The following is a 27,069-nucleotide window of genomic DNA, read 5'->3' on the forward strand; positions in this document are numbered from 1 at the left end:
TACCAGAATGAAATTTTATATTACAAAAGAAAAACATTTATACAGACACTGAATGTTCAGATTACAAAACTGCAGCTGAAACTATCAACATTTCTCCAGCTACTTGCTCTCTCCTGTATTTTCCCTTGAACTAGGCACTGGTTAAATTATTTTTCCTATTCCTCTCCAATTTTCCTTTCTCCTACATTTACATGATCAGACCTATAATCACTACAATACCTACAAAATGTACACTTAAGTTGAGAACCCTCTTCAATCCAGATGGAAACGATCCACATAGTAAGGTTATCAAGAAAAAAAAAATGAAATTAGAGGCCAAGGGAGCCTCTAAACTCACTTCCCTGCCACGAGTTCTTTTGCCTGGATAAAAATAATGCAGCTCATTGAGGAATGTAGCATACGATTAAGTGGGCAAATGAATTGCTCACCCAGGGCATTCTGGAAGCCGAGAACCACATCACGAATGGCTGTCAAGAAAACATTCAGACTGAGTCACTAGCTTGTAAGCTAAATAAAAAATTTGGAGTGATATTTCACTAGGAAAACAAAAATGTATAAAATGATGTTTATCAACCTGTAAATTTATTTCCTTAAATCATCGACTAACAGTATAAGATTTAATTTTTGAAAAGAGTGTAAATTATAATTCAAAGATAAGCCTACTTGTGGATTCATTCACAGCTCTGGTCAATCATCCAAAACAAAGTAGAGTTTGCTTTTATTATTCTTTTTCTTTCCAAATTTTCCTCTGACCTATGGTTGAGCTTCTTTTATTTAAAGAACAAGAAAGAAAAAAGAATACACTTACTTAGTAAGCTTACTTGATCATTGTTTGCACTCATTTGTGGTTCAAGAAGACCTGCCTGTTGCACTGACTCGGTTCAATGAAGCCTGCTTGTGATTGTAGATTAACCACAAAACCAAGCACCACAATGTTTTCAAGGTGCAAACAAAGCCCGGGGAATGAAAATCCAACTTGAGAGCCATAATTGCAGTCTACAAAGTTTCCAAGGTAATCGATGCTTTGGTAAAAACAGACAAGACAAAAGGTGCTTCTTCCCCAGGGTGTATGGTTGTAGGCACTATAGTATAACCTTTTGGATCAGGATCCAGAACCATTTCACATGATATTTCCCGAGAATTGACATAATCAGTCCCACCAACTGATTCATGAAGGTAAATGTTATAAGCAGCACGACGACCACGAGTTTTAAGTATCCGCATCCCAATGTAGAACATCATGGAGTCATGACTAGATTGATAATTTCTAAAACCAGCAGTTGTTCTCGAAAAGCTCACACCCTGTACATGCAAATCGTCATAAGTTTTCACTTTAAAGATAAAATTTGATCAGAAAAGGCTACTACTGATACGACTCCGCCCAAAGCTTCTGAGATTACCTGAGTTAAGGTGATGAACACATGAATTGGCGATGATGCATCAGGACCAGTGGCCCTCAAACGGAACTGTGGATTTTGATGCCATGAATTGTAATCTTGGCAGCCACCAGCACTGTAACCCCGCCATTGGCCATGAACAGAATATCGCATCTCCAGAGGATAGACACGACAAACATATATGGATCTAAAGTGAATTTGAAAGTCTTGCCAAGACATCCAAAATATACCATCTTTGGACTGTTGAACAGGAAAAATTAATCAAATGACGACTTATATCATTGACAAGAAAAACTTGGTTAATAATCTTCACATCATTCACAAATCAAGAATAAAGCAAGAAGCACACCAAGCCAAAAGAGCAGGGGGAAGCAAAAGAAGGAGAAAAAACGAACAAAATACTTGGACACTTCCAAATGCGAAAGAACATAGAAAGCTACCTGAGGAACATGCTTTAGCTTGTGTTTCATTCTATCAGTCCATTCAGGGGATGAATCAGACCAAGGACCATTCCACTCAACTTCATTAGCCCATGGATTTCGAATTTGGATAAGCTTGTGCCCATCTACCTCTCTTACCTAAATAACAAATTGGTAAATAATTACCTTAACTGAAATTCTTCACCTGCTATAAAAAAAGATAGCCAGAAAATTCAGCACACCTGTAGCACCGAGTAAGCATGCCCTTGCACAATGCCACTGGAAGAGATGTGCACATCAGAACCTGATGGACTCCCAGCACCAAGTAGAAACCCCTCTTGTTTGAAGCGTAACAATTGAGACCATAACCTGCCACTTGCAAGATCAATCTGTGCCTGTGCGCTCCTCAGATCAATCTCCTCACCAGCCCCTCCGGTTAGGTCCACAAGAGCATCCTGAACAAGGCCGCCCTCTAATGCCTCATAAGAACCATGCAATTTGGCATATGCTTTCTCCAGTATGGAGACCCAAAGTTCATTAACCTTTTTGCTTGTGGCAAATGCTGGTTTGCCAGGTGATTCACATGGGATCCAGTCATCCACAACAACTGGAACCCAGTCTCCCTACGTATAGATCGCAGACAGGTTATTAAACACAAATGCAATTTGTAGGCATGTTACAATAAGGCAACAGAAACTATTAATCATATATGTTTAAGGTAGCTATTTTATAAACATATAAATCCAAAAGTACATAATCAGGAAACAAGAAATTGAATCCAGCAAAAGCTCACATAATTTTAACAAAAAGACATTGTACTAGACCAAAACATCTAATAAATTATTCAACTGTTTATATTTCGTCATATCTCAGTGTTGAAAAAGTTTCTGGCTTCATCCTCTCACATTATAAATCAAACATGAAGTGAAAACAGTGCCATTAACCCTGTATTCTCCAACCATGACAAAGTAGCCCTTGAACTCAGTTGGCAATGAAAGACTATCTAAATACAAATCATCAAGTGTTTACTTTTTTTCACACATGAAATCATATTCTGTCTAGGCAAATCAATGTTCATGTGAAAAAGGATCATTACCTGAATGCAGAAGCGAACAGTGTAGATTCCTTCCTCATTATAGTCTGGAGTAATAATCACATCTGATATTTGTGAAACCTCAGTTAAGACAGCGACGGCGCTTAAAAACCAACAATCACCTAACCGCCCCTATTTTGGTAGACAATAACAGTAATTAAAAATACTCCAAATGAATGTAAGATAACACAAATGACTTAATAGAAATTTCATAAACATGCCACCAAGAGACCCAAACCTGACAAACATCAGACGGGTTTGCAGCCCCTGAAAATAAACATGGCTGAGAATCAATTCGACCCTCTTTCACAATGTCAGCAGGCCGCATCCACTGAGAAACAACCTATTGGGAACCAAGACAAATTTTGGACAACAAAGAAATAACCATATAAAACAGGAAAAGCAGTAGTCCAGAAAATTAATACCTGCAATTTTGAAGGGGGATTTCCTGGATCTATAAATAAAGATTGATCATTTGGAGGGAACTCATGATCAGTAAAATGTTTTTCACCTCGGGAAGAGAGGGCTTCTTTCACAGCCAACTCAATAGAGAGCATTTGTTGATTTATCTCCTCTTGTGTTTCCATCCTAGGTTTCCTAAACTTCCTAGCAAAAGAATCCATGCTGACCACTACATCACGATCAGACCTTCTTTTCCTTCCACTTGAATACTGCCCATCCCAATCAACATCATCTCTATCATAAAGATCAACATCAGCAGGGTCGCTATCCCACTCATCAACCTGAAAGAAACACATTAAATCAGAAACATGTGACATATCTACTTCTACCTTCCAAAATCTTAGCGTAAATAATCATGACGAGATATGCTAAATAAAATTTAGGCCAATACTCTGGGAGGTGAATCTGCCCATTGCCAATTATCTTCAGGGAAATCAATCAAATCGAACTCAGCTGAGCCAATTGCAGCATGAAGAGAAGCAATCTCATCTTCACTTAAGCACCTTCCCCACAGAAAGACATCCATTATGTGCATTTTAGATTCGGCTCCTTCACTATCTGACCTCCCAAAAGCATCCACATCTATAGGTGGCCTAACACCAAGCCAAACTTCAGTCCCTTGTTCCCAAATGCTATTGCCAACACACAAGGGTAACCCTGTTTGGTAACCATCAAAACCACCATCCAAGTAGCAGGTTGCCTCCCCTAGATCGGCATCAATTGTCATTGTCACAACATGCCACCTGCGAGTATGAAATTCCATATGAATTACAATCTGGAGGAAGAAGTATGGTTCTATATAATGATCCCCAGAAAGAAAAATGTATAAAACCTGCCTTAGGCACATGCATTCCCTATAAATTCACGATGAAAATTGAAATGAATATTGAAGGAGAAAACAAAAAAGCAGTAACTCCAGACCTCTGAAAAAAAAAAACACAGCAAATATTGCACAAACCTTCCATCGGCAATACTTGTTGCACTTATACTCCACTCCTTTGCTACAGTTGTCTGTCTATCGCCCTTTGTAATCAACCTAAGTCCAACTTGCCCAGCCTCAATACCTTGCTCAGAGCCAGCAACTAGAATTTCCCAGCATACTTTCTTTTGAAATTCTGTGCCTATTAGACAAACTGGTCCAGACTCCGGTTGGACCATCACCGCAATTGAAAAGCTAACTTTTTTACTTTGGCATACACTTTGGTCAATCTGGCCACAATGTCTACCAGTTGTTGTTGGTTCATCATCAAGAACACAAATGGCACCCGTAATTCCAGTCTTTAAAAAAAAATAATAACAGTTAGCAATCTCATGATTGAACAATTTACAAATATATAGAAAAGCACAGATATGATGCATATATCAGGAAAAAAGGATAACAGTGAGAATCGAATAGTATCTTAAGACACTCTCAAATATATAAGAATAAATCCACCAACACCCAGGGAACAATATATTTGACAAACCAATCATGAGCCAAATAGCAACCTGTTGAGCGCGGCGATCTAACTGAGCATTGCGAATCCTACGAGCGATGCTTGAAACCCTTTCTCGTGCAAAAGAATCCTCAAGTACAGAGTCACCTCCTACTGCTCGCACAGCAGCTGCCATAGCTGCTGCTTCCCTGCTGCCAGCATTAGGAATAGATGAAATAAGAGAAGCTTCAATCTCCTTCCATTTGCGTTCTTCCTTCTCTAGTAGAGCCTTCCTCCTTTCTTTACCTCTTCCTTCCTCTTCCCGCCTCTGCATCAAGATTTCCTCTTCCATCTCCTTTTCTCTTAGATAACTATAATTTAGAAGAAAAAAAGGAAAAGTGTATTTATACCAAATGGACGGAGTACATTGAAACATAGTAAAATGGGTAGAGTATATATCTTGAAGTATATATAAAACATAAAAAAAAGGTAGAGTATCTTGGACGAAAAATGAAGCAAAACATGGCAAGAAGTCACAACCTCTCCTGGATAATTTCAAACTGCCTCCGGTCCTCTGGCATCCATTTCTTAATTTTCTTGGCACTTAGATCTGAGAATCCTATGCTATCAAGGAACAGTCTGAGGCGCACCTCATCCTACAACAGTATTGTCCTTGTTAGCAACAAAACACAAGACACCATTCGCTGAAGCACATAGGAATAGCTCACCTGTACTCGTTCAGCCTTAGCTGTCAGACCAAGCAAGAGAAGTAAATAACCCCCAAATTTATCCCACATGTAGACCCACTCAGTATCAATTGCCTCTTCCAAAGCCAAAATTCGTGCATGAGCACACATTTCTCTCCTGTAGTCTACATCACAGGAAGATTCATGGCGAAACCTCTTTCCGTATCTCATTCTGCAGAACAATGATCCAGCAACCAACTCTTCATTTTTTAGACGATCTCTTAGTTTCAAAACATCATCTCTGGGAAGCACAAAATTTCCTGCCTTATCACGCATAGCAGTGGGATCTCCAACCAAAAGAGCTGCTGAACTAGCAGACCTCTGTGGAGCTGAATAAGTTCCAGATAAAGCATTTCTGGTCTGCATACAAGCAAAAGAAACCCATAGTTAAAATTTCTGAAAAAGTCCGAAAATGGTTAAGGTAAAACTCACAGAAAAAAAAGAAAAGATTAAAAATAAAAATAAAGCAAAAACTAAGAAAAATTTAATAACTCACAATAACTATCTCTTTTCGGCACACTATAAATGATGGACATACATCTCTTAGCATGTTCAACTCACGTGTAGTTATATCTTGATTCTTAAAATCAAATAATCAAATAATTTATGCTCAGGGATTAAGTACCAACCTTTCACCTTATTCAACCCAAAATGATTGCCAAAGTTTGACAATTATAAAAGGAGCACTATTAGAAAGATAAAACATTATTACCAATAATGAAAATAAAATGAGAGAATGCAAAAATATCAGGACAAAATAACAACTCCATCCTTTCGCAAAGTAGATAAAGAGGCAGCTGCCAGAAAACCCGTGGGCCTCTGCCTAAAGAGACACAAAGAACATTTCCTTAGACCAATTGCAAATTTTGGTAGGAAAAGAATCCAAGTCAACATTCTCTTAATATGTGCAAATAGTAAGACTGAGAGGTAAACTGGGATGAAAAAATTCTTTGGAATTCAGGAAGGTCTATCAAGTTCTTTTGATATCATGGCATAAACTGATGTTTCCTCATTCTACTGTCAAACTCACAAAACAATATAAGCAGCATTTCTTTAAAAAATATTTTGCTTAGTTATTTCTGCATCTATTTGAGAACACCATGCCATACATAAAAGCTATGTCGTTCCCTGCTCTGACAATTTGCTTGCTTCGAGACAAAGTAAAATTTCTCCCTCTGTGGTTTGTCCTAATTACAGTTCAACCTATAGGGTTTTGTACTTTAAACAAAACCATTACTTCTAAGAGAATACTAAACGAAAGTCCAAAGCTAAACAAAATCAAAATTGAGGGCAAAATAAGACCTGAAGGTTACAGGATAATATGCTAAAAAGGAAATAATTTTATGCATAATGATATAAAAATCAAACTACAAGGTATGGAACTGTCACAGAAAACCACAAAAATTGAACTGCAACTAACCAAACTACATGGAGTGGAATGTAGTTTGGCCTTTTTGTAAGAATTAAAAATTAACATGCAAAATCAACATCAGAATCTACTGCAACTAAATTCAGTCCATTCTTGACATTAAGTTTTTCCTCAGCTATTCTCTCTTTGAGCATTAGCAACTGAAATACTAAATGCATTAGAAAATAACTATCTTTCATGCCAAGATTTAGTTGCAAAACAAGCTATTCACTCCAAGTATAATTCAAACATCACCGAAAAAAAGGCAACAGGGGAAATCTGTCAAAAGTAATAAATATAATTTCAGCTCCTTGTTCATGCTCACTTCCTCCAGGCTCCATCCATATTTGCAAAGATTACATGAACCAGAATGTGAGCAGTAGTACTTTCAAAAGTTTACTTCTCTGTTTAAATTTTAACTGCAGTATTTTTTCTAGTATTTAAATGTAAAAGTTAGAGAGAACAAAATCTTCCAACTAATTTGCAAATACAACACGGAGCAAAATGTGTGCATTGCCGGGACATTGTTGGCAAGTTTGCGACCGCAAGACTAATGTCATTCCTTGCTAGCTTCTATTGTTAAATTACAGCAATCACATTCAAAAGCATATAAGAATGAAGTCAGAAAATCAATTTTCACACAACAAACACACCTTTGTTGCAGAACGAGCAATTGCTTGAACAACAGTATCCTTGCTGAGAAAATGAACAGCATCTTCCATCATCTGGAGGTAACAACAGAATTAACTCAAGAAGAGAGGCTCTTTAGAAGTTATAATAATGATAAGAAAAAGAAAAAAACCGCTGAAGAAGCAAGGCTCCATGAAGGGGCATGGGAGGGGAGGAAGATGGGAGAGGGGGGCATGGGAGAGAGAAGTGAATGTCTCTCGAGCAATGCCTTCTTAATCAACAAAAAAAGAAAGCTTTGTTGCAGAAAACAAAACCAAAGTGAAACATGGTGGAACCAAACCTTAAGAGTCAGACAAGGTCGAGAGACAGCAAAGCCAAAGGCTACAACAAGAGTGATTGCAGATACAGCAGCACCAGCAAATGGTGGATAAATTATTAAACTAGCAACAACCCCCCAGCCTTCAATTGCCAAAGCAATGCCATAAAGCACAAGAAATGCAGCACTGCCAAGAGATTGATGTGTGTGAATAAAAGATTAATACAGTCCAATATATACAGCTAATTACAAAAAAAGTAGAAGAAAATGCATGACAATGAATAAAGATTTCTGAACATAAAGATGAAATTAAAAAACAATATTTCAACATACCTGACGTTCTTCCCACAGTCTGCATGAGCATCATATACATATACAGGGAGGACTCGCGGAGAATAAACTACGATGGGAGGGGAAAGAAGAACCTACAAAGAAACAAGCATTTAGAAGAAACTGCAAAATCGAAGAAAAAGAAGTAATAGATAAGAAAATTGCAAGATAAATTAGGTCAGTATAGTGTATAACTCACTGTCAATGCTCTTCCAGCCAAAAGAAACAGGAAAGAAAAATAACCAACAGATGCTCCAACAAACGGTTTATCTGAAGAACAAAGTTTAGTGCATCATCAACAAATGGAAGGTAATATAGCAGGTCTGCCCACAATGAACGGCATAAACAAAAGAGTTAAAAGGATAATGATATCTGAGCTAACCTCGAAATAATCCAACAAGAAATGCTGCCAGACCCAAAAGAAAAGCAATAAAGCAAACAAAGAACATCTGTGTCCTAGTTAAATAGAAATTATTTGATGCCCAATGGTGGATAACAGCAATTGCCAGCACAATCAGGAGAAGAACAAAAAGGAAAGCTACCCCTACCTGTTGAGATTAAAAAGCAGAAATCAAATCAGGTATGACTCTGACAAGAATCATGATAAATACAACTATATATGTAACTCTTACTCACCGTCCAAGGCTTAACTACAACTATAACAGCTGTTATTGCACCAAGCAAAAGAAGAAGACCAATGAAAACAAATACATATACACCTCGAGAGAGTTTCCAATCGTCGTCTTTCCTGCAAATGATTACCACAGCAAGAAAAAGGTGAACAAACATATATCACATAAATAAAAGGCCAAATCTATTGCATGGGGGATGTGCAGTTTAATTAATGAATGGAGATCAGATATGATTTGCTCACCATTTGAGTAATCCACAGCAAAGTGATAGAAGTGCTGGAATACATGCTAACGGAAGCAAAGCAGCAAGGAAATCAACCTTTGTAGGGACCTGGTCAGCACTAGATTTGACAATTTCCAAGTATGATGCACCACAGAATGTGACAAGAACAACTACAAAAGCAGCAGCGGAAGGAATTTGAAGGATTTACATCTCAAACAAACTCAAAACAGAATTTTAATTCAGAAGAAACAAACGGTTCCCGTACTAGACCCAGAAATTGAAGAAAAGAAAATACAGAAAAAAGTACCTGAGAATATTCCAACACATACAGCAGAAGATAGGGAGAACCGATATGTCGCAAACCATGAAACAATTGGCATCACGCCAGTAACTACTAAAACAATTGCACATGCCATCGCCCAACCAAGGTAGACAGATGATGTATAAGGAGAGGTGAAGCTGTTCTGGTTGCCAGTCCATCCCTTATATCGTAAGTCTTCCAAAGGCTTTGCAGATACAATTGCTCCCAGAGCCAATACAGATCCAGCAAATAATGTTATGCAGATGAAAAGAACGACTCTCTGAAAATACTAAAGAACTAGTTAGAATAAGATTAAAACATCTGAACCAGATAAGGAAACACTAAGGAGGAGAGGATGATATGTCTTTTGGCCAAAGCTATCTTTTCTTCCAAATCAAAAGTCCCTTGGCCAGTAATCTTCAAAATCAAAATGGCTAAAATTAGAAAAGTTCATTACTAACAGCCATGCTGCTTCAGACTAGCCGAAGAACAATTATCAGAATAAATTTCACAACAGAAACTACTTATTATTTTACCAATATATTTATGCAAACAACACTTGCAATGATTACGGTGTTTACTAGGCTAGGCATGACAAAATATAAACGAAAATAGAGCAACTCAAATAACATCTACTAGAAAACTCAGTCGAAAACCTTGGAATATAATTTTGAACCTTTTATATAAGAAAAAGAAGCAAAGATTTCTAACATTAAAAAAAGAAAAAAAGAAAACTCAGTTGTGTCAATTTTTTTCTCACAAAGAAACACAAAATGGGCAACATTCTACTGATGAAATGCCTTAACTTTGGCAATGTTGTTACCCTTTTTTTCATAAATATTAAACTAAATCTATCATGTTCATTTTATATTGAGGGATCTGAATGCACATTTGCATGTTTGGTTATTCCCCATGGAACAAGCAGAGACATAAAATTCTACAATTTAGTAACTACTGCCTTTAACCTTCTCAATATCTAGCCCTTCAATATTCTTTTCTCTTCAAAACAAAAAAGGCCAAAGGATAAAGCCAGGAAGCATATCATCAAAATGGCGAATATCTCTAAGAGCTGCAGCAATAAAATCTTAAGACCAGTTTGACTACAGGTGGCAGAAAAATAAGAGAAAGAATATGAACAGAGGTATTTACTAGGTGGGTTACATTTTAAAAAAATGTACTAGATGGGATTTGATCTAGGACTGCCCATATCACATGCAGAACAAATAATGGGATATGCATATCATCCCATTAAATTTCACTGCTTCTTACCTTTTCCTTAAGAGGTTTTTTTGGATTGTTGAAAGGAATGTGCTTAAAGGACTTTGATGCTTAAAGTTGGTAAATTCTTAACTAAAAAAAAACAGTTACGTGTTGAGATAAAGTCATGATTATAAAAAATAAGCAATTGTATTTGGTCGAAAGATTAATAGAAAATAGATGTCTATCACAAATGTTTCATGACTTGTGTTATCATACATATAATTAAAAAATAGGAAAACAACAAACATGAAAATTAGCTAGATAGAAACAATAAGAACCTGAAAAGTAAAAGAAGACACTTATTTTCTTAGAGAAAATGCTTAAAACTGCTAATAAGCAACAAATTAGCTATCTCAAGCACCCTCTAAATCAGTACCCAGTAATCCAGTTACAACCAACTTGTACGCCTACAAAAAGATCTTAACAAGAAAAGTTCAGATTCAAAGTCTATCAATGGGTACAAACTTAATGTCTAAGTCAATCTTTTGTTATTATTTCAATTGATCTTTTTCAAATGTATTATTTTATTATGTTTCATGGATATTAGGAATTTGAAGAGGGACTCACATCATTTCTTGGTTAAATAGACATTAGATGCTTAGCAGCCTAAGAGAGAAGTAGGGAAAGTGGGGACGGGGGGAAGAAAGAGAAAGACCTCTTTTGTCCCAGAAGGTCGACTGTCTCCTGCGTGAGTTGCACATGATGCTTGTGGAACCCAAAACTGATAGCCATTACGGATCCATATCGGTGTGGCAACAGAAAGGCAAGCAATAATGAGAGGAACAGTTAAGGATAGTCCAAGAAGCACTGATGATTTGCTGCAAAACAAACAAAAGTAGCAAGGTAAATACAATTACACAACTGCTACATCATAAACATAGCATAAACAAAGACTCGGCCTAAAAAGAAAACATGAAAGAATAATAAAGAAAATCAAGATGCTTAACCATAGTTCTAAAATAAATAAAAGACAATAATGTTTTAACAAATCAAAAACTTAGATTTACTGACAAGTGAAGAAGTATCTAACCAGCATGTTGTTATCCTTCCAGTGAAACCAGAAATTCAAGATTATTAGACACCAGAAAGGAAAGAAATCCATGAAGTTTGCGATGCCACCAACTCATAACCAGGATGAGAACATATATTTGAAGAATAGTAGCAGATCCTGAGCGGGCCCTCATCAATATGCAATACAATGATACATAATCCAAACTATTTTTTTTTCACAGAACACCCTAAAGGCGTTCTTTACAACCTAAACAGTCTATGGTTCTGTTTATTACCTAAAAGGTTTTCACCACCAACATTCTACTTGAACAGAGAAAATCATATTTCTTTTATGAATGGTCCTTGGATTAGAAACTTTGGACTTCTTTTTTATTTCAAAATATTTGAATATTAAAAACCTTCATGCGAGAATTTTTAACCATCGGTTTCGACCATTTTAAATGATTGGGAAAGGAAGTTCTTCTTTGCTTCTCTTTGGGCTAAAGCCCATGGTTTTTTTGGGGGTTACCTTATATCTATTTGCAAATGTATTGCGTCTCTATTATTTCTTAAAGCTTTTTTACTTCTTTTTTTTTTTTATTTTTTCTTTTGTTTGAGAAGAAAAAGAGGAATAGTATTAAGAGGCACCAAGAGGGCGCCAGCCATGTACAAGAGATACACAAAACAGAAAATTACAAAGGAGGCTCAGCAAAAATATCAATCAACTCTCCTGAATTTATCTTATGTTGGACAGAATGACCATGAACAAAATACTTAAGATCCGAAACCATCAGTCTCTAGTACCAGCAAAATTAGATATAATGCCCTTAAAGACTCTTCCTTTCATTTGATAGACGGCATGGGGATAATGGCCATGAGTGTTTCCTTATGGAGAATAAGGGCCAAGCTAAAAGCTCATCTCGAATTGAACCACTTATCATCCACTTGATCCTGAAAGAACCAAAAAATGTCCAAAAGCCTTCTCATAACAGTTGACTGTAAAAGGAGATGGTTTGGGAATTAACTGCCATATAGGCAAAAAGGGTAGATGATTGATGATGATGCAAACCCTCTTTCTTAGATTGTCTGCATTTTGGCTTTGTTTTTTCTTTTCTTTTCTGTTGGAGGATGTCTTGTCCTCATCTTCTCCCTTGTGTGGATTGTGTTTGTACTAACAGCAAACACCACAGGCTTTTTTTGTAAAAGAAGAAATTCTACAAGAGAGAGAGAAGGAAGAAGGTGGGGCCAATAAGGAATCCTTCAAAACAAGGAAAAGAAAAACAAAGAGAAAACACAAAGAGACAAAAAAGGGATAAAATGTAAAATAATCATCAGGACAATAATGCAACCAGTCCTTTTCCTTATAAGCTGCAGCTTTCATTTTTTCTTTCTTATTTGAACTTCTCCATCTCACATTTTCTTAACTTCAGCTCCAGCTCAAACAAACATTACAACTTCTATCCTCAACTCAAGCTGAATTAAATAAATTACTCTCTAAACAAACAAGCATATTTAACTAAAAGAACCTATAGATCATGCTAGGCGAAAGGAACAAGCTTCTGCAGTAAATAATAAAAGCTTCACAAGTTAAGTCCATGCAAACAGCACCTAATTGTGTTTCAGATATTTTTGGGGAAACAAAATTACAGCATTTTCTAACAATTAAATTACAGTATCTTATGTGTCACAAATACTGTGCAAGTTTTCCGTGTAATTGCCAACAGGCATGATTGTTCACAAGATCATATACCACTCTATTGTCAGCATTTGCACACCACATTGTAAGACAGTCTAAAGAAAATATATTCAATAATAATTCATTTGAATATGCCTGTCTAGATTAAATCAACTATGATAACTTAAGGACAAGCAATATTTTCAAAGCCATGGCCTAAAAACATTCAATTAAATCCAAATAATTACAGCATATCTGACAATCATCCTCACCACGTACAACGCATGTTATTCAGAACGTAGTCAGTGGCTAAATCCCAAAAGCACAAGACTAAGATAGAATTTTTTAAACCCAAAATAACACGGAGCATACCTCAAGAAGGATAGCAACAATCCAACACAAGTGCTGAGCAGCCAAGCAACAAAGCCATACTGAAGAAACAAGACATCACATGAATTCACCATCATTCGACAAAGGAACCGTAGGATTAAAATAGCAAAGCACTAAACATCTAAAAAAGTTGATACAGTGTGCATAAAAGACCAAAATGAAATAGTAACCTCAATTCAAATACTGTCATATCAGATGGAGATCAGAGATTGAAAAAGTAATAGTAGTTTGCAGATCATGGGAGAAGCTGAAATTTGCTAATTTAAAAACCACAAACTATTTCCTATGTTTATGTTAAGACAGTTGCTAGGCAAATCTTAATCAACTATAGATATTAGCAAAAAGACTTTTATAAACTTAATTCAACTTCTCCAAATAAATGAAAAAGGCTGCACAGTCAGACAATAATACAGCATAATTCTAGTCAGACAAAATAAGCAAAAGGAACTACCACTTCTGTGACTGCTATGGGGTTTGTCAGAAAATTTCAACTTGTACATCACAAGCAGGATGCTTAAACAAGGATGTTGAGAAAAGGAAGCTCCTCTTGCATTTTCTGATGTAAAATGAAATGAATGAAACCAATCAATAAAATGTGCAACTTATTATAAAACTATACCTTCCGAGTTTTTGATGTCATGGCCATCTCCTCTGCCTGAAGTGACCTAAGGAAAGCCATTATTGAACAGACAACGGGGGACAACAGTAGCACAGTGAAGCCAAATTCAAACTGCAAGCATAAAGATTAGAAAATATTCATAAAAACATATATGAGGCACAAAACTATCATCAAAGGAAGATTTAAATCCTGCCAAATAACAGATCAATTGCTTTGTTTGGATTTTTATCACCAATAATTTGATGTAAATTGAAATTAATCCAGAGGCAACTAAATAAATAAAGGAAATCCAAGGACAGAGACTCAGATCACCTGCTGGTGTGTTGAATTTATAATTTTAATTATCTTTGGCCGAAAAATTGCCACAATGATCGTTTCAAGAATGAAGATAGAACTAAAAAGAACCCACGCTCGCTCTGGGGTGCCTGCTATATGATGTAGAACAAGTCTGGACAACTGAAGCCATCGCTCAAGCCCACGAAGCCTCAGTTCCTCTGATAAAGAAATTTGATTGGGCAAAGCGTTATCAACACTGTTCGAATCGATGATTGTTATATCAGTATTGTCCCGATGATCTCTATCTGCATCCAAACTACTCCTCTGAAGTAGCGCCAAAATAGTGGGATCCAAGTTCTTTTCCTTCAACATCATAGCAAAATTAGGATCCAATCCTTTATCTTGCAACAAATTCGTCAGCTCCAGGTCACCCTGTTTGGCCCTCTTTTTCAGCATAGATGTAATTCTTGGATCGTTCAACCTTTCCTGGAAAGCTAGAGCTAAACTCAAATCCATCTGTTGACTTGCAGAATTTGAAGTGCTAGACTCACAGCCCTGGCTATCAAGACCACTACTAGAGCAAATTTTATCTGCAAATGATGTCCCAACTTCATGTTCTTGTACAACAGAACGACAAGAACTACTACGTAGGGCTAAACTTGGCCTTCCACTATCTATACTCTTATCACTATTGATCCCCTCCTGCGAACTTGTAGTTCGACAAAGACCATTCCAGTTAATAGCATCAGCAGTGCCTTGTGCAGCACTCCGGCTACTAGCTTCCATTATATTACTGATGTGACCTGCCTCAACACTGCTACTACGTTTCATACTTGAGCCACAACCTTCAGAAGAGCTGGAGGAACTATTGTGCTCCTTTCTACGGAAACCCTCTCGCAAGCGAATAACTGTGCTCTGTAAGGCATCTCTCCTTGCTGCTAATGGATTTGTGACTGACAAATGGCGAGAAGCAGCTGCACCCAATAGAACAGATGCCACAACCATATAGCTAACACAGTGCCCGAGGTACCTGAAGCACAGGAAGAATGATAGAAACAAAAGATGGTGTCAAATCAGCAACATCAGAATTAACATAACAGAGTCTGGTACAAACCAATAGTGCACTCCAAAGCAAATTAGGAAAACGCGAGATGTGCCAGCCACAAAAAGTGCTACTACACGACTTTTAAGAAGCTGGAAACCATATAAGCATGCCCCCATGTTCCAATCTACACAAGGCGGAGAAAGTCATGAAATTGATTAGCATTAGAAAACATGAATGGCATAGATAGAAACTCAAAATGGTTAAAACCCCAAATGTATATAACATAATAGTTCATGATACCAAGAATGATAACAGCAGCTGATGTAATGGCTCCCAGCCAACGTGCCTCTTTTGCTGTCAGACCATATAAGATTGAGTAGGCAAGAAGAACCACAATCGAACCAAGGTAAAGACGTCCGAGATGTGAAAACCTGCAAATGAAAAACAATTAACTAGGACACAGAGGGCTTGGAAACCAAGTTTTTATGAAAACCAACCTCCACCAAACCAAATATGTAAAATGATCATCAACTAGGCATAAAACTTTTAGGAACTTCACAAAACTGGGTCAGGAACCACTGAAACCACCTCTTTCCATTGATGGGAAAGCCAAAAAGGGAAGCAAGGAGGACTAAAAGAAACTTTGAAACAGATATCCATACATGAAAGTCAGTTCCCCACCCTAGTCTATTCTTAAAACACATGACGAAACTGTTCATTGTACAAAGTTGAAAATTGAGCATAATAGCAGCAATAACTTCTTTTTATTTAAGTTTCAGGAGAAAAAACAATACCAACATAACAAACAGTTCAGAATATATAAAGATATAACTCTTAATACATAATTTTTTAGTTTCAAAGAAAGTGATAATCACCTACCTACTAGACTGTCGAGGGTATAATTCTGAGGGATCAGGTGGCTCAGGTAAACAAGCCAGAGGACCCACTTCTATGCAATCAGAGTAAGCAAACTTATATGCCCTCCGGACATATTCATCCACGTCTAAGCCATTCCCTGAAATGGAACAAGAGTCAAGTAATAAAATAGAACTAAATTTGACAGGAAACTAAGATCAATAACCACAATTCTTTGCAACATAAGGATTCATTGTCAGACAACTGCAACAAATTATCATGTAAGCAAAATAAAACTGTTAGTGCAAGTCAGATGAAAGCTTACCATTGAAAACCATCCGGCAGATAAAAAGCATGTTGATTGCTAAGGCAATTGCTGATACACCAAAAAAGAAACCAGAAGGAGAATATTGCTCTGATGCATGGAGACCAGCAGTAACATACACAGCACAAAGTTCATATGCACAAAGTAGCGCAACAGCCAGGAGAAGAAGAAAAGCGACAGCTCCTAATAAAGACAACAATGAGAAAATCAGAAACAAGATTTAGAAAAAAACGACTGTTTATAATAAATATTAAAAGATAAGATATATATCAATAAACAGTGATAGAAACAACAATGACATGGGAGATAAAAATACAGAGCCACAAAGGCGTCTTTTCTCATCTTCTTCCTCTCCATCCCCTTTTATGTTTTATTTTTTTCCTTTTTCTCTTTATATCATAAACCAATCACTAACAGAAACAATGAATAGATGAAAATTGTAGAGGCTAACTTTTCATCAAAGTAACCTAAAGGATTACAATATCACCATCATTTCTCTCGTCAGAAAAACAGGAGCTAATTTTTAAAGGATGAAACAAGGTTGGGAACGTGGAAAGAACAAAGTATACAATAATCATGAGTTGAATTCATAAGATTGTATCTACTAGATCTAAAGGTACACAAAAAGGAACAAATGAAGCTTTTAGAATCAGATTCAATTTCATATTAAGAAGCCTCAAGCCCTTATTAGTGAACATATTCATTCACTTTAGAAAATATACCAACTAAGAGATTCAATTAGGAATAAACAGAAGTTGATGCTTTACTTACTTGAGCTTTGCCATTGGGTCCTCCACCAGAGCATGATTGAATAGAATGCCAGTAAAAGAGCAGTGCCCGCCATTATTACAGCAAGCCCAATTATATCTCGACTGAGTATTACAATCAACCACCATCCCCATGCAATAAGCACCATAATAGGGGATATGACAACCAACCATGCAGAGAGAGACAGAAAACCACATAATATGCCAAGTTGGGGTATTTGCAATACGTTTGGCCATTTTCTTGCAAAGATCCAACTGATGGAACAAGAGACAACAGCAAAAATAAGAAATGGCCACGTAACTATTATATAAAGCAACTACTAACAGCTGAATAGGATAGTAAGAAAACAAACATGATAAGCAGCAAAATATTAAATATTAATATGCAGTTGGAAGATCTGCAGACAGGAAAAACCACTGAGCCTAAGGCCCATAAATATTCATTCCATTGAAGAAAAATTGAAGGATATATTATTAACACAAAAAAGAATATGAAAAATGGTTTCATTAAATATAAAAAATATTGACTCTCATACTTTTATTTCAAAATATATTTATATTGACTCTCCACATGAACACAAGCAGAATGAGGCAGATTTTGTTTTTTGATAAAAGGATATAACCAACCCATCAGCCAGCACTTTAATCTGACAAACTTTTTTGAACAGAACTTTAATCTGAGAAACTTATCAAGAAATAGGCATTCTAATGAAAAACTATTCCTTCAAAACAATTAATTGCAATTCGTGATATCCACCCTAGGATTGTAATTCAAGGATGGGTTGAATAACACTTTCCGTTTTTGCCCTTAAATGTTATTACAAGTACTACCCCCCTCAAAACTGCCCAACCAACCACCAAAAAGTTGTCCCCTCACCATTTTTCTCCACTGAAAACTGCCAGAATGCAGCCGATTAGATGCCCCCATGTGTGATCGTGCAGTGGTCTAGTGCAGTAGAATGCGAGGGCCGAGTGGTGATCAAACAGTGGTCTGGAGTTTGTGAATTGGTTGAAGGATTCAATGGTAGAGTGGCAGGAGCAGTGCTAGTCCAGAGACAAGAAGATCACTCAGGTTTCATCACAGAAAGAGAAGAGGGGGAGAAATCATGATGATAGAAACTGGTGTTTCTTATTTTGATTTTAGAGATGGGAGCAGATAACCAAGAAAATTGATTTGTAACTCACTCTTGGTATCACTGGAGATGGAAGCAAGAAGAAAGGGTGGTGTCAACAGAGTGATGAGAAGATCATCTGGGCATTGACAGAGGAGGGACATGAACAAAAGGGTTTAAATATTGCTTTCATCCCACTCTTGTTCCTTTCACCAAAAGCAAATGTGCCATAATAGCATAAGATAATTCTTTGCTTTTTTATAGTATAGAATCCTAAACAAAGTAACACTAGAACTAAAAACTCCTACAAAAATCACGCTTTATTAGAAATCTAACTAAACTAGAAAATTCAATTCATATAGGAAAAACTTAGAGCATAATAAGTATACAACCAAAGAAATCTTAAGTGAATCTGCCCTCCTCAAGACTTGGATTATATTAAAAACCAAAACCAAAATCCCGAGAAAACTTGAAAAATAAAGAATCATAGATGTTTAAGGAATTGTTATATGATCCTATATCAGTTAACAGTGTCACATACAAATTCTTCCATGAGTTTGTCACCCACTTAGATCATATAATTGTTGCTTTTTCTACAATAACTTTTGCTCATAAAAAAGGTTTGGTGTCTATTTGGCAGGGCTTCAGCTTCTGCTTTGCAGTCAAAAAGCAGAAGTATGGTCATAACACCAAAAAACAAAAGTGTTTCGGGTGGGTAAAAGCAAAATCCTTTCTGGGCTGAAAATAGATGATTTTGATATATGTTTTGTTGCATAGGAGGTGAATAATAATATTAATGAGTATATTTCTTAAATTTATATTTTACTAATTTGATTAATTTAAAATTTTGAATAATAATTGAGTATATTTAAAAAAACATATATTATTGAGTATATTTATTAAAGAAATATTTCACTGATTCATTGATTTAATTTTTAAGATAAAATATAATAATTTACATTTACTGTAAATTATTCAAATAAGTTTTATTTAATTTTTTTAATAAGAAGTACAAATACATTCATAAACACAAAAGCACCAAGAAGGTGCAACTCGTATACAATATTTACAAGTCAGTCAAAGTATCTATAAGGTCCCCAAAATCCTTGCTAGAACATAGCAGATAACCCTTTAACAAAAAACTTAGGATATGGAACCAATTATCCTTGAGTTTATCAAAGTTAGGATCAATTCTCTCGAAAGTTCTTCCATTCTTCTCTTTCCAAATTATTCAGAAAGTGGCCAAAGGGACGAGTCTCACTCTCTTATCCTCGCATATTCCACTCGAAGCACATACCTCTTCCTTTACCCATCCAGCAATGACCCAATATAGACCCAAAAGTCCATAAGCCAACATCCACAAATCTCTAAGCAAACTAACACTATTAGATAATATGATAACCCAACTCAGCATCTCTCACACAAGTAGCACTCATTCACCAGATTTTTTTTCCTTTTAATAAGGTTGTCCAACGTTTAAATACACCCCCGAACAGCTTCTCATGCAAAGAAGGCAATCCTCGGAGTAGCTTTTACATTCCAAATCAGTCTAGTAAGGAAACCCTCCTCCTCGATCTCACCCCTATGCAGGTAGTCATAATATGCTTTAGAATAGCTTTCAAAGGCAGTTTTAAAGTAAAACAAAAATGATGTTTGGTAAAACTTATTGTAAAAAGCGCTTTCAATATAAAATGTAATATTATTTTTTAAAAAATAAATAAAATGTAATGTTATATTTAGTTAATTATTTAATGGACTCAGAGAATTGGTAATTAATACTTAAGTGACGAAAATTTGCAAAGAAATCTAAAAAAACAATATTGCAATTATTTTAAATAATATTGCATGTTTTTATTCATAAATAAATATTAAATATTTTTTCCTAATAATTTAAACAATTTTGAATTGGAGCTTGTATCAAAATAAGTCATGAAGAAACATTAAAGAATATAATTCCTATAATATTTAGAATCTTCCTTAAAAAAACTAAAATATTATAACTTAACTAATAAGAAAAGTATAAAAGGGAAAATCTAAAAGATTCTTATCATATTTAAAATCAACCTAAAAAGGAACTTAAAATATTTTAATACCTAAATAAACTAAAAAAAACCTAAAAACTTTAAATATAAGATAATAATAATTACAAAAGATTTATTTACTTGAAAATTTATTCTAAATTAAGATCTTCTTGTTCTGCATCAGTTTGTTTTTTTGGCTTCTATTTAGACTAACAGACTTAAAAGATATCTCTTTATTAGTTTTCTGTGGAGATTGGCTTGCTATTCTTTCTAATGATTAGCTAGGCCTCTTTTTCTCTTCTTTCATTTTTTCTACTGGAGGATATATTTTTCTGAATAAAAAAGAGATCTTCCAGCATAAAAAATGAAAGACGAGAAAAAGAGAAAGACTAGCTAATCTTTCTTATTTGTATTTCTCTCCTCTTAATAAACTCTCTTCTTTTTCTATCCCAAACAAAGTTCACATCTCATAATTATTTATTTCCAATCTGTTATTTCACTCTTATTAAAAAACTAAAAATAAATGTTGGTTTACTTAAAGTACTTATGTTTTTGTGTTTCCCAAGCAAATTACAAGCAAAAGTCTACCAAATAAGCAGGACAGCTCACAGCTCAAGCACCAGTCAAGCAAAAAAAAATGCATTAGTATATGAACTTCAGCATGAGCATTCAAGTAGCCGTACATACTTGTATGGTCTTTTTATAAATGAATATCAATTCTCTCCAAACCCTTAGCCAACAGCCTAATTAACACATCCATTACAAGGGTAAAAAGAAATAGTGAGAGAAGATCCCACAGCCTAAAGCATCTGAATTTGTAAACCACTCTTGTGGCTTATCATTTACAACAGCAGCAAAAGATACGGACGATAAACATCCCATCATCCATTTTCTCCATTGCGCTTCAAACCCTCTCCTATCCATCACTTTCTTCAACAAGAAAACTCCAATTCACCCTGTCATATGCCTACTCAAAAATATAACTTAAGAACCTATCATTCCTTCTTTACTTTATGCATATACTCCACCACTTTGTTTTCTACAAAAGAGGCATCCAAAATTTGCTAGTACCCGCAAAAGCACTCTGATTTGGCAAAATCGTATCATCAAAAACCTCACTAAGTCTTAAAGAGAGTAGCTCGCTAATGATCTTGTAGGCACTAGTCCTAAGCTAATAGGCAACAATCATAAACCTCTTTTTATTTGCCCTTTTTCATATGAGGGTGATGAAGGTCTAGTTCATAATTTTACATATGATCTCATTAAGTTAGAATTCTCAAACACCTTCATGTTTTAATATCCCAACATGCTTGAAAGAATGCTATTGAAAAACTGGCTGGACCAGGAGTTTTGCCAGTGTGTAAAGTCCAAATAGTTTTTCCTCCTAAAAGGGTCTCCGCTTTTGACTTACAAACTGGTCTCTGTTCAACCCCTCTCAAAGAAAGGCATGAACTCCTATCCTCATTATATAATCTCAGATAAAAATTCATGATTTCTCTCCCAATGACTCTTCCCCAAATCTCAAACTCCACTTTCCAAATCCAACTCCTTAATTACACTCTTCTTCCTTCAGACATTTACCATCCTGCAATACAATCTTGTACAACCATCCCCTTCCTTTGCCTATTTAATCCTAGTCTTATGCATCCAAATGCTTTCCCCCTTTACTAATAACTCCTCAAGCTCATTTTTTAAATCTGACATGTTGCTTGAACTCCAAAATGTTGTTCTCAAATGCCAACTTATTTAGCCTGTTCATGTCCTCCAACATCTCTTTTTTTCCTCCTTCCTATATTTCTGAATACGTCCTTACTCCGTGTCCGTTATTTATTCTTCAAGTATTGTAGTCCTTTCATAAATTTGCATCTCTCCCATCCCTTCACTTCTCCTTCCAGCCACCACTTCTTTACAATGGCTACAAACATTTTTAAAAAAAAATATAAAGTATGATACTACGGCCACAAATGTTGACCTAGATTAGGTCCCTAATAAAATGCTATTGATAGAAAAAGAAGAGCAAGAGGCTTCAGACAAATGGTCAAAGCTGAGAGTGTGAATTTAATAAGGAAACATCATAAATTTGCATCATTTTCCAAAAGGAACCATGTAATTCACCAATTTTTCCACTATTACTAGATAAATTTATTATTTTCCTTCTGAATCCCAAACAATTCAATGATGCGTCAAACTTTAAGGTACTTTGTTCAACTTTCTCCCCATTCTAAGTTCATAACTTCCAGTTTAGCTTCATCAAGTTACTAACAAATTCGAAGGCCTAATTTGGAAGAGGGTTAATTTAAATCCTCTAGCTGTTCTGTCAAACCAAAAATTTCTATTAGATATGTCTTGTTCGGTATATTCCTTTATATGAATGTGGAACTCTAGAGCATAATGTGTTGAAATGTGTGATGTTGGAGTTGGTAATGCATGATCTTAGATCTATGCATGAGAAAAAGATCTAGAATCAAAACATGTAAGGAAGGCCATTATTCTTATTCCTCCACCAATATTTTGGGTACTTTGGAGAAAGAATAACAGAAAGGTTTTTTAGGAGTGGAGAAACTGTGAATCGGGCTATTGACACGTGGCTTCATACTTTTGAACCCTGTTTGTAGACATCCCCAAGCAAAGGAGAGGGAACTCATCTGATTAGAAGAGAGACAGTTATTATGGAGAGTGCTATCTATGCAAGAGAGCTACTAGATTTGGCAACAACTTCTACTTTAGTGTCTTTTCTCTCACCAGCTTGGGTTTATGGCCTAAGATCTATGGGGGGTGAATGGGTGATAATTGGTTCTATGAAAAAGGCGTGTTGGCCTGGAGAGGCATCCATACGGTTAGTTGCAATAATGAGACTTTAGCAATTATCTTCCCGGCTACCTTATGGGTAATTTAGAAGAAAAGAAACAAAAAGGTTTTTAAGGGTATAGAAACTGCTTTTGATATAATTAAGGAATTCAATGATTCCAGACCCTAGGCTTTTTTTTATCAAAAATCATCCTATTATTCATATGAAGACTTCGGGGACCTCAAAAATATTTTGACAAATTTGTAAAATTTTTTGTATACAGACTGCATCCTTTTGGTGTCTACATGCACTATTATAATTTTACTTTCGGGGAAAAAAAAGAGAGGGAATTAAAGATTCTCTAAACATGTCTTCTTGTAATTAATATTTCTATTAAGACCTATCCTTTGTATATGATAATGCACTACTTTTTCTATTGAAGAGGAAAAAAAAAGCATGACCAACAAAATCAGATTTCTGAGCAAGCATCTCTTATAAAGCTATAAGCAACGAAAATCCTTCTGACACCCAAACCTCCGTTTCTCTAAACCACTATCTCCCCGGCATAACTGCCTAAAAGTAGTTGCATAATGTCCATCACTATATCCATGTATTTCATCAGCAACTTGATGCTGAAATATCTAAGGTACCAACTAATTTAGTAAGTACAATCCATTTGATATTATTCTAAGAAGCTTGTATCCAATCCCGCCTTCGCCGAAATCTTTTTTTTTCCGCATAGACCGAGATTGGCAGAGATGCCAGGGACTAATAAGTCTTAGTCTCTTCCATTAATCAGACAATTGAAGTATATTGAGCTAAAGCCAGCAGATATAACTAAAATAATGAACCATTTTTCTGTGAAGCTTACATACATGTAACTGCATTAATTTACACGATCATCCTTGCATCTATGGAAAACAACAAAGTTTCATACCTGTAGAGGCGCCACGGCCGCCAATTGACAGCCCAAAGTATTGAAAACGAAGCCGAACCCAGAACAGCAAAAAGGGTTCCTGAAATAACACAGGACAATAGAACCCCACGATCGTCCCCTTCCATGGCTTCCTCCTCTCACCTACATCCACATGCACCAGATCAATTCTGATAAAAGAAATAAACAACCTTTAAGTGCGGGGAAAAAAGGAGTAACCCAAAACATGCCATAGACTCGCAAATAGTAAAGCAATAAATTGACTCCTCAAAAAAACAAAAAAAAAATCCAAAATTGAACAAAAACAGTATTGAAACCCAGATAGAGGACAGTAATGTAGATAGAAATGAGAGGGAGACTTTAATCTTTACCTACTTGGCTGAAGTGGGCTTAACGGGCAATAGCATTATGATGAATTCAGAGCCAATGGGTCATGTCTGAGTCTGGGAATTGAGCTTTGAAGAGCTTGACTACAGCTAACAAGTCAACTTAAACATGGGTTTTGGTTGGTTTTGAACTAGGGTTTGCTTGAAACTGAGCTGAAGATATAAAGTGTGAGAATCTGAAAGCAGCAAGGTCTTTGTGATGAGCAGGGAGAAGAGAAAGTTAGCTCCTTTAGGGTTTGTCCGATTGGGTTATTTTTCCCCCTTTTATCTTCTTTTGAGAATTTTCTCAGATTATTTCAGGTGAAGAAGAGAGAATAGGAGAAAAATAAAAAAAGGAGTAAAGATTAAAACCCTACTGCCTCTGTTATATGTGTGAACTGTAAGTTAAAAAAATAAAAGGCGAGACCTTTTTTAGAGAGAAAAAATGGAGGCTTTTTTTCTGAGAGAGAGAGAGAGAGAGAGAGAGAGAAAGTGGGAAATTTTTTTAGAAAAGATAGGGTTTATGTCTCAAAGGAATATCAATCCCATTCTCAAAACCGACGCGTGTAATCCACTCTCCAATGGGTGCTTTTCTGTGATGATGGAGTGAAAAACCTTCTAAGGGCATGTTTGGTGGATGAACAATTTTTTCCTTAAAAACCAAGAAAAGCTCTTTTTTTCCCCCCTCCCCTAAAATTATGTAATGAAATTGAATTTTATGGTCAATTTCATTTATTTCATTTTTTTCCACTCTCCAATGGGTGCTTTTCTGTGATGGGTATAGGAAAAAGACATACAAGAGTGAAAAACCTTCTAAGGGCATGTTTGGGGGATGAACAATTTTTTCCTTAAAAACCAAGAAAAGCTCTTTTTTTTCCCCCCTACCCTAAAATTATGTAATGAAATTGAATTTTATGGTCAATTTCATTTATTTCATTTTTTTCACTCTCCAATGGGTGCTTTTCTGTGATGGGTATAGAAAAAAGACATACAAGAGAGAAAAACCTTCTAAGGGCATGTTTGGGGGATGAACAATTTTTTCTTTAAAAAACAAGAAAAGCTCTTTTTTCCCCCTCCTAAAATTATGTAATGAAATTGAATTTTATGGCCAATTTCATTTTTTCCACTCTCCAATGGGTGCTTTTCTGTGATGGTATGGGAAAAAGACATATAAGAGTGAAAAACCTTCTAAGGGCATGTTTGGGGGATGAACAATTTTATCTTTAAACAACAAGAAAAGCCCTTCCCCCCCCCCCCCCCCTAAAATTATGTAATGAAATTGAATTTTATGGTCAATTTCATTTATTTCATTTTTTTCCACTCTCCAATGGGTGCTTTTCTGTGATGGGTATAGGAAAAAGACATACAAGAGTGAAAAACCTTCTAAGGGCATGTTTGGGGGATGAACAATTTTTTCTTTAAAAAACAAGAAAAGCTCTCTTTTTTCCCCCCCTAAAATTGAATTTTATGGTGCCCCCAAATCTCAATTTCATCTACTTTAACTTTTATTTTGGGGGTAATTTAGTTAAAACAACAAAAAAAAGTAAACCTATTGATTTAGTAGGTGAAGAATTTGGTGGTGTTTTTATAAGACATGGGTTTTATTTTAAATAATTAGAGGAATCAATTCGGTTCGGAAAGAAAATAAATTTCTTGACTTAGTAGGTGAAGACATGAATTTATTTCAATTAGGTATAGAATTAGAGGAGATTGGGATTTCTTATATTGCCATTTAGAAAATGACTTGCAACCAAATTCCTCCTCTTTTTAACTTCAAAAACCTTTTTGTATTTCACAAAAGAGATGAGTCTAAAAATGTACTCACAATGTAATATTTCTCTTCCTTTTCCACACCCATTTATAGATTTATGAGTTAGAATTTTTTTGTACTAGTGAAAAGTTTATATAAGTTAGGGCAGGTACATACTTTTTGCTCACTTGTCATTGATAGTTTTAGAAGGAAGAACAGCTTGAGCAGGTTGAGAATACATGGGCACATATACATTTATATATATATATGTAGATATATATATATATATATATATATATATATAATCTCTTCCTTTTCCATACCCATTTATAGATTTATGAGTTAAATTTTTTTATACTAGTGAAAAGTTTATACAAGTTAAGGCAGATACATTCTTTTGCTCACTTGCCATTGATAGTTTTAGAAGGAAGAACAGCTTGAGCAGGTTGAGAATACATGGGCATATATACACATATATATATATATAGAGGGAGAGAGAGATATATAATCTCTTCCTTTTCCAAA

The 27,069-nt window shown here is 35.6% G+C and overlaps 1 protein-coding gene across 5 annotated transcripts; it reads right to left on the reverse strand.

Annotated features, from left to right (window-relative positions):
- Positions 1-25,252, reverse strand: DEK1 (calpain-type cysteine protease family). Of its 5 annotated transcripts, none has more exons than XM_088206371.1 (32): positions 24,805-25,248; positions 24,433-24,573; positions 17,579-17,829; positions 16,808-16,990; positions 16,507-16,642; positions 15,928-16,058; positions 15,697-15,811; positions 14,619-15,612; positions 14,307-14,417; positions 13,670-13,728; positions 11,288-11,450; positions 9,379-9,652; positions 9,091-9,241; positions 8,853-8,964; positions 8,599-8,764; positions 8,416-8,486; positions 8,220-8,311; positions 7,911-8,073; positions 7,594-7,665; positions 5,515-5,892; positions 5,327-5,442; positions 4,860-5,157; positions 4,330-4,649; positions 3,763-4,114; positions 3,335-3,652; positions 3,148-3,252; positions 2,913-3,041; positions 2,059-2,439; positions 1,838-1,975; positions 1,401-1,637; positions 809-1,302; positions 1-467 (listed from the first exon to the last, which is right to left on the reverse strand). In XM_088206371.1, exons 2-31 carry the CDS (start codon positions 24,555-24,557, stop codon positions 997-999), a joined length of 6,447 nt encoding a protein of 2,148 aa, XP_088062497.1. In that variant the 5' UTR covers positions 24,558-24,573; positions 24,805-25,248; the 3' UTR covers positions 1-467; positions 809-996. The 5 variants fall into 5 exon arrangements, with proteins under 5 accessions (XP_088062497.1, XP_088062496.1, XP_088062498.1 ...); XM_088206370.1 differs by having other exon boundaries at positions 24,433-24,599; positions 24,801-25,248; XM_088206372.1 differs by having other exon boundaries at positions 822-1,302; positions 24,801-25,247.
- Between the last annotated feature and the right edge of the window lie 1,817 nt (positions 25,253-27,069).

This window comes from Carica papaya, chromosome 6 (assembly GCF_054855325.1).
Source record: "Carica papaya isolate Zhongbai chromosome 6, ASM5485532v1, whole genome shotgun sequence".
In the NCBI taxonomy this organism is placed as follows: Eukaryota; Viridiplantae; Streptophyta; class Magnoliopsida; order Brassicales; family Caricaceae; genus Carica; species Carica papaya.

Coding starts and splice junctions, on each gene's coding strand:
- DEK1 (XM_088206371.1), bottom strand. CDS start 24,557: ATGGAAGGGGACGATCGTGGGGTTCTATTGTCCTGTGTTATTTCAGGA. Junction 8,074..8,219: donor GACTGTGGGAAGAACGTCAG/GTATGTTGAAAT, acceptor ATCTCTTGGCAG/TGCTGCATTTCTTGTGCTTT. Junction 5,158..5,326: donor TTTGAAATTATCCAGGAGAG/GTTGTGACTTCT, acceptor TCTAAATTATAG/TTATCTAAGAGAAAAGGAGA.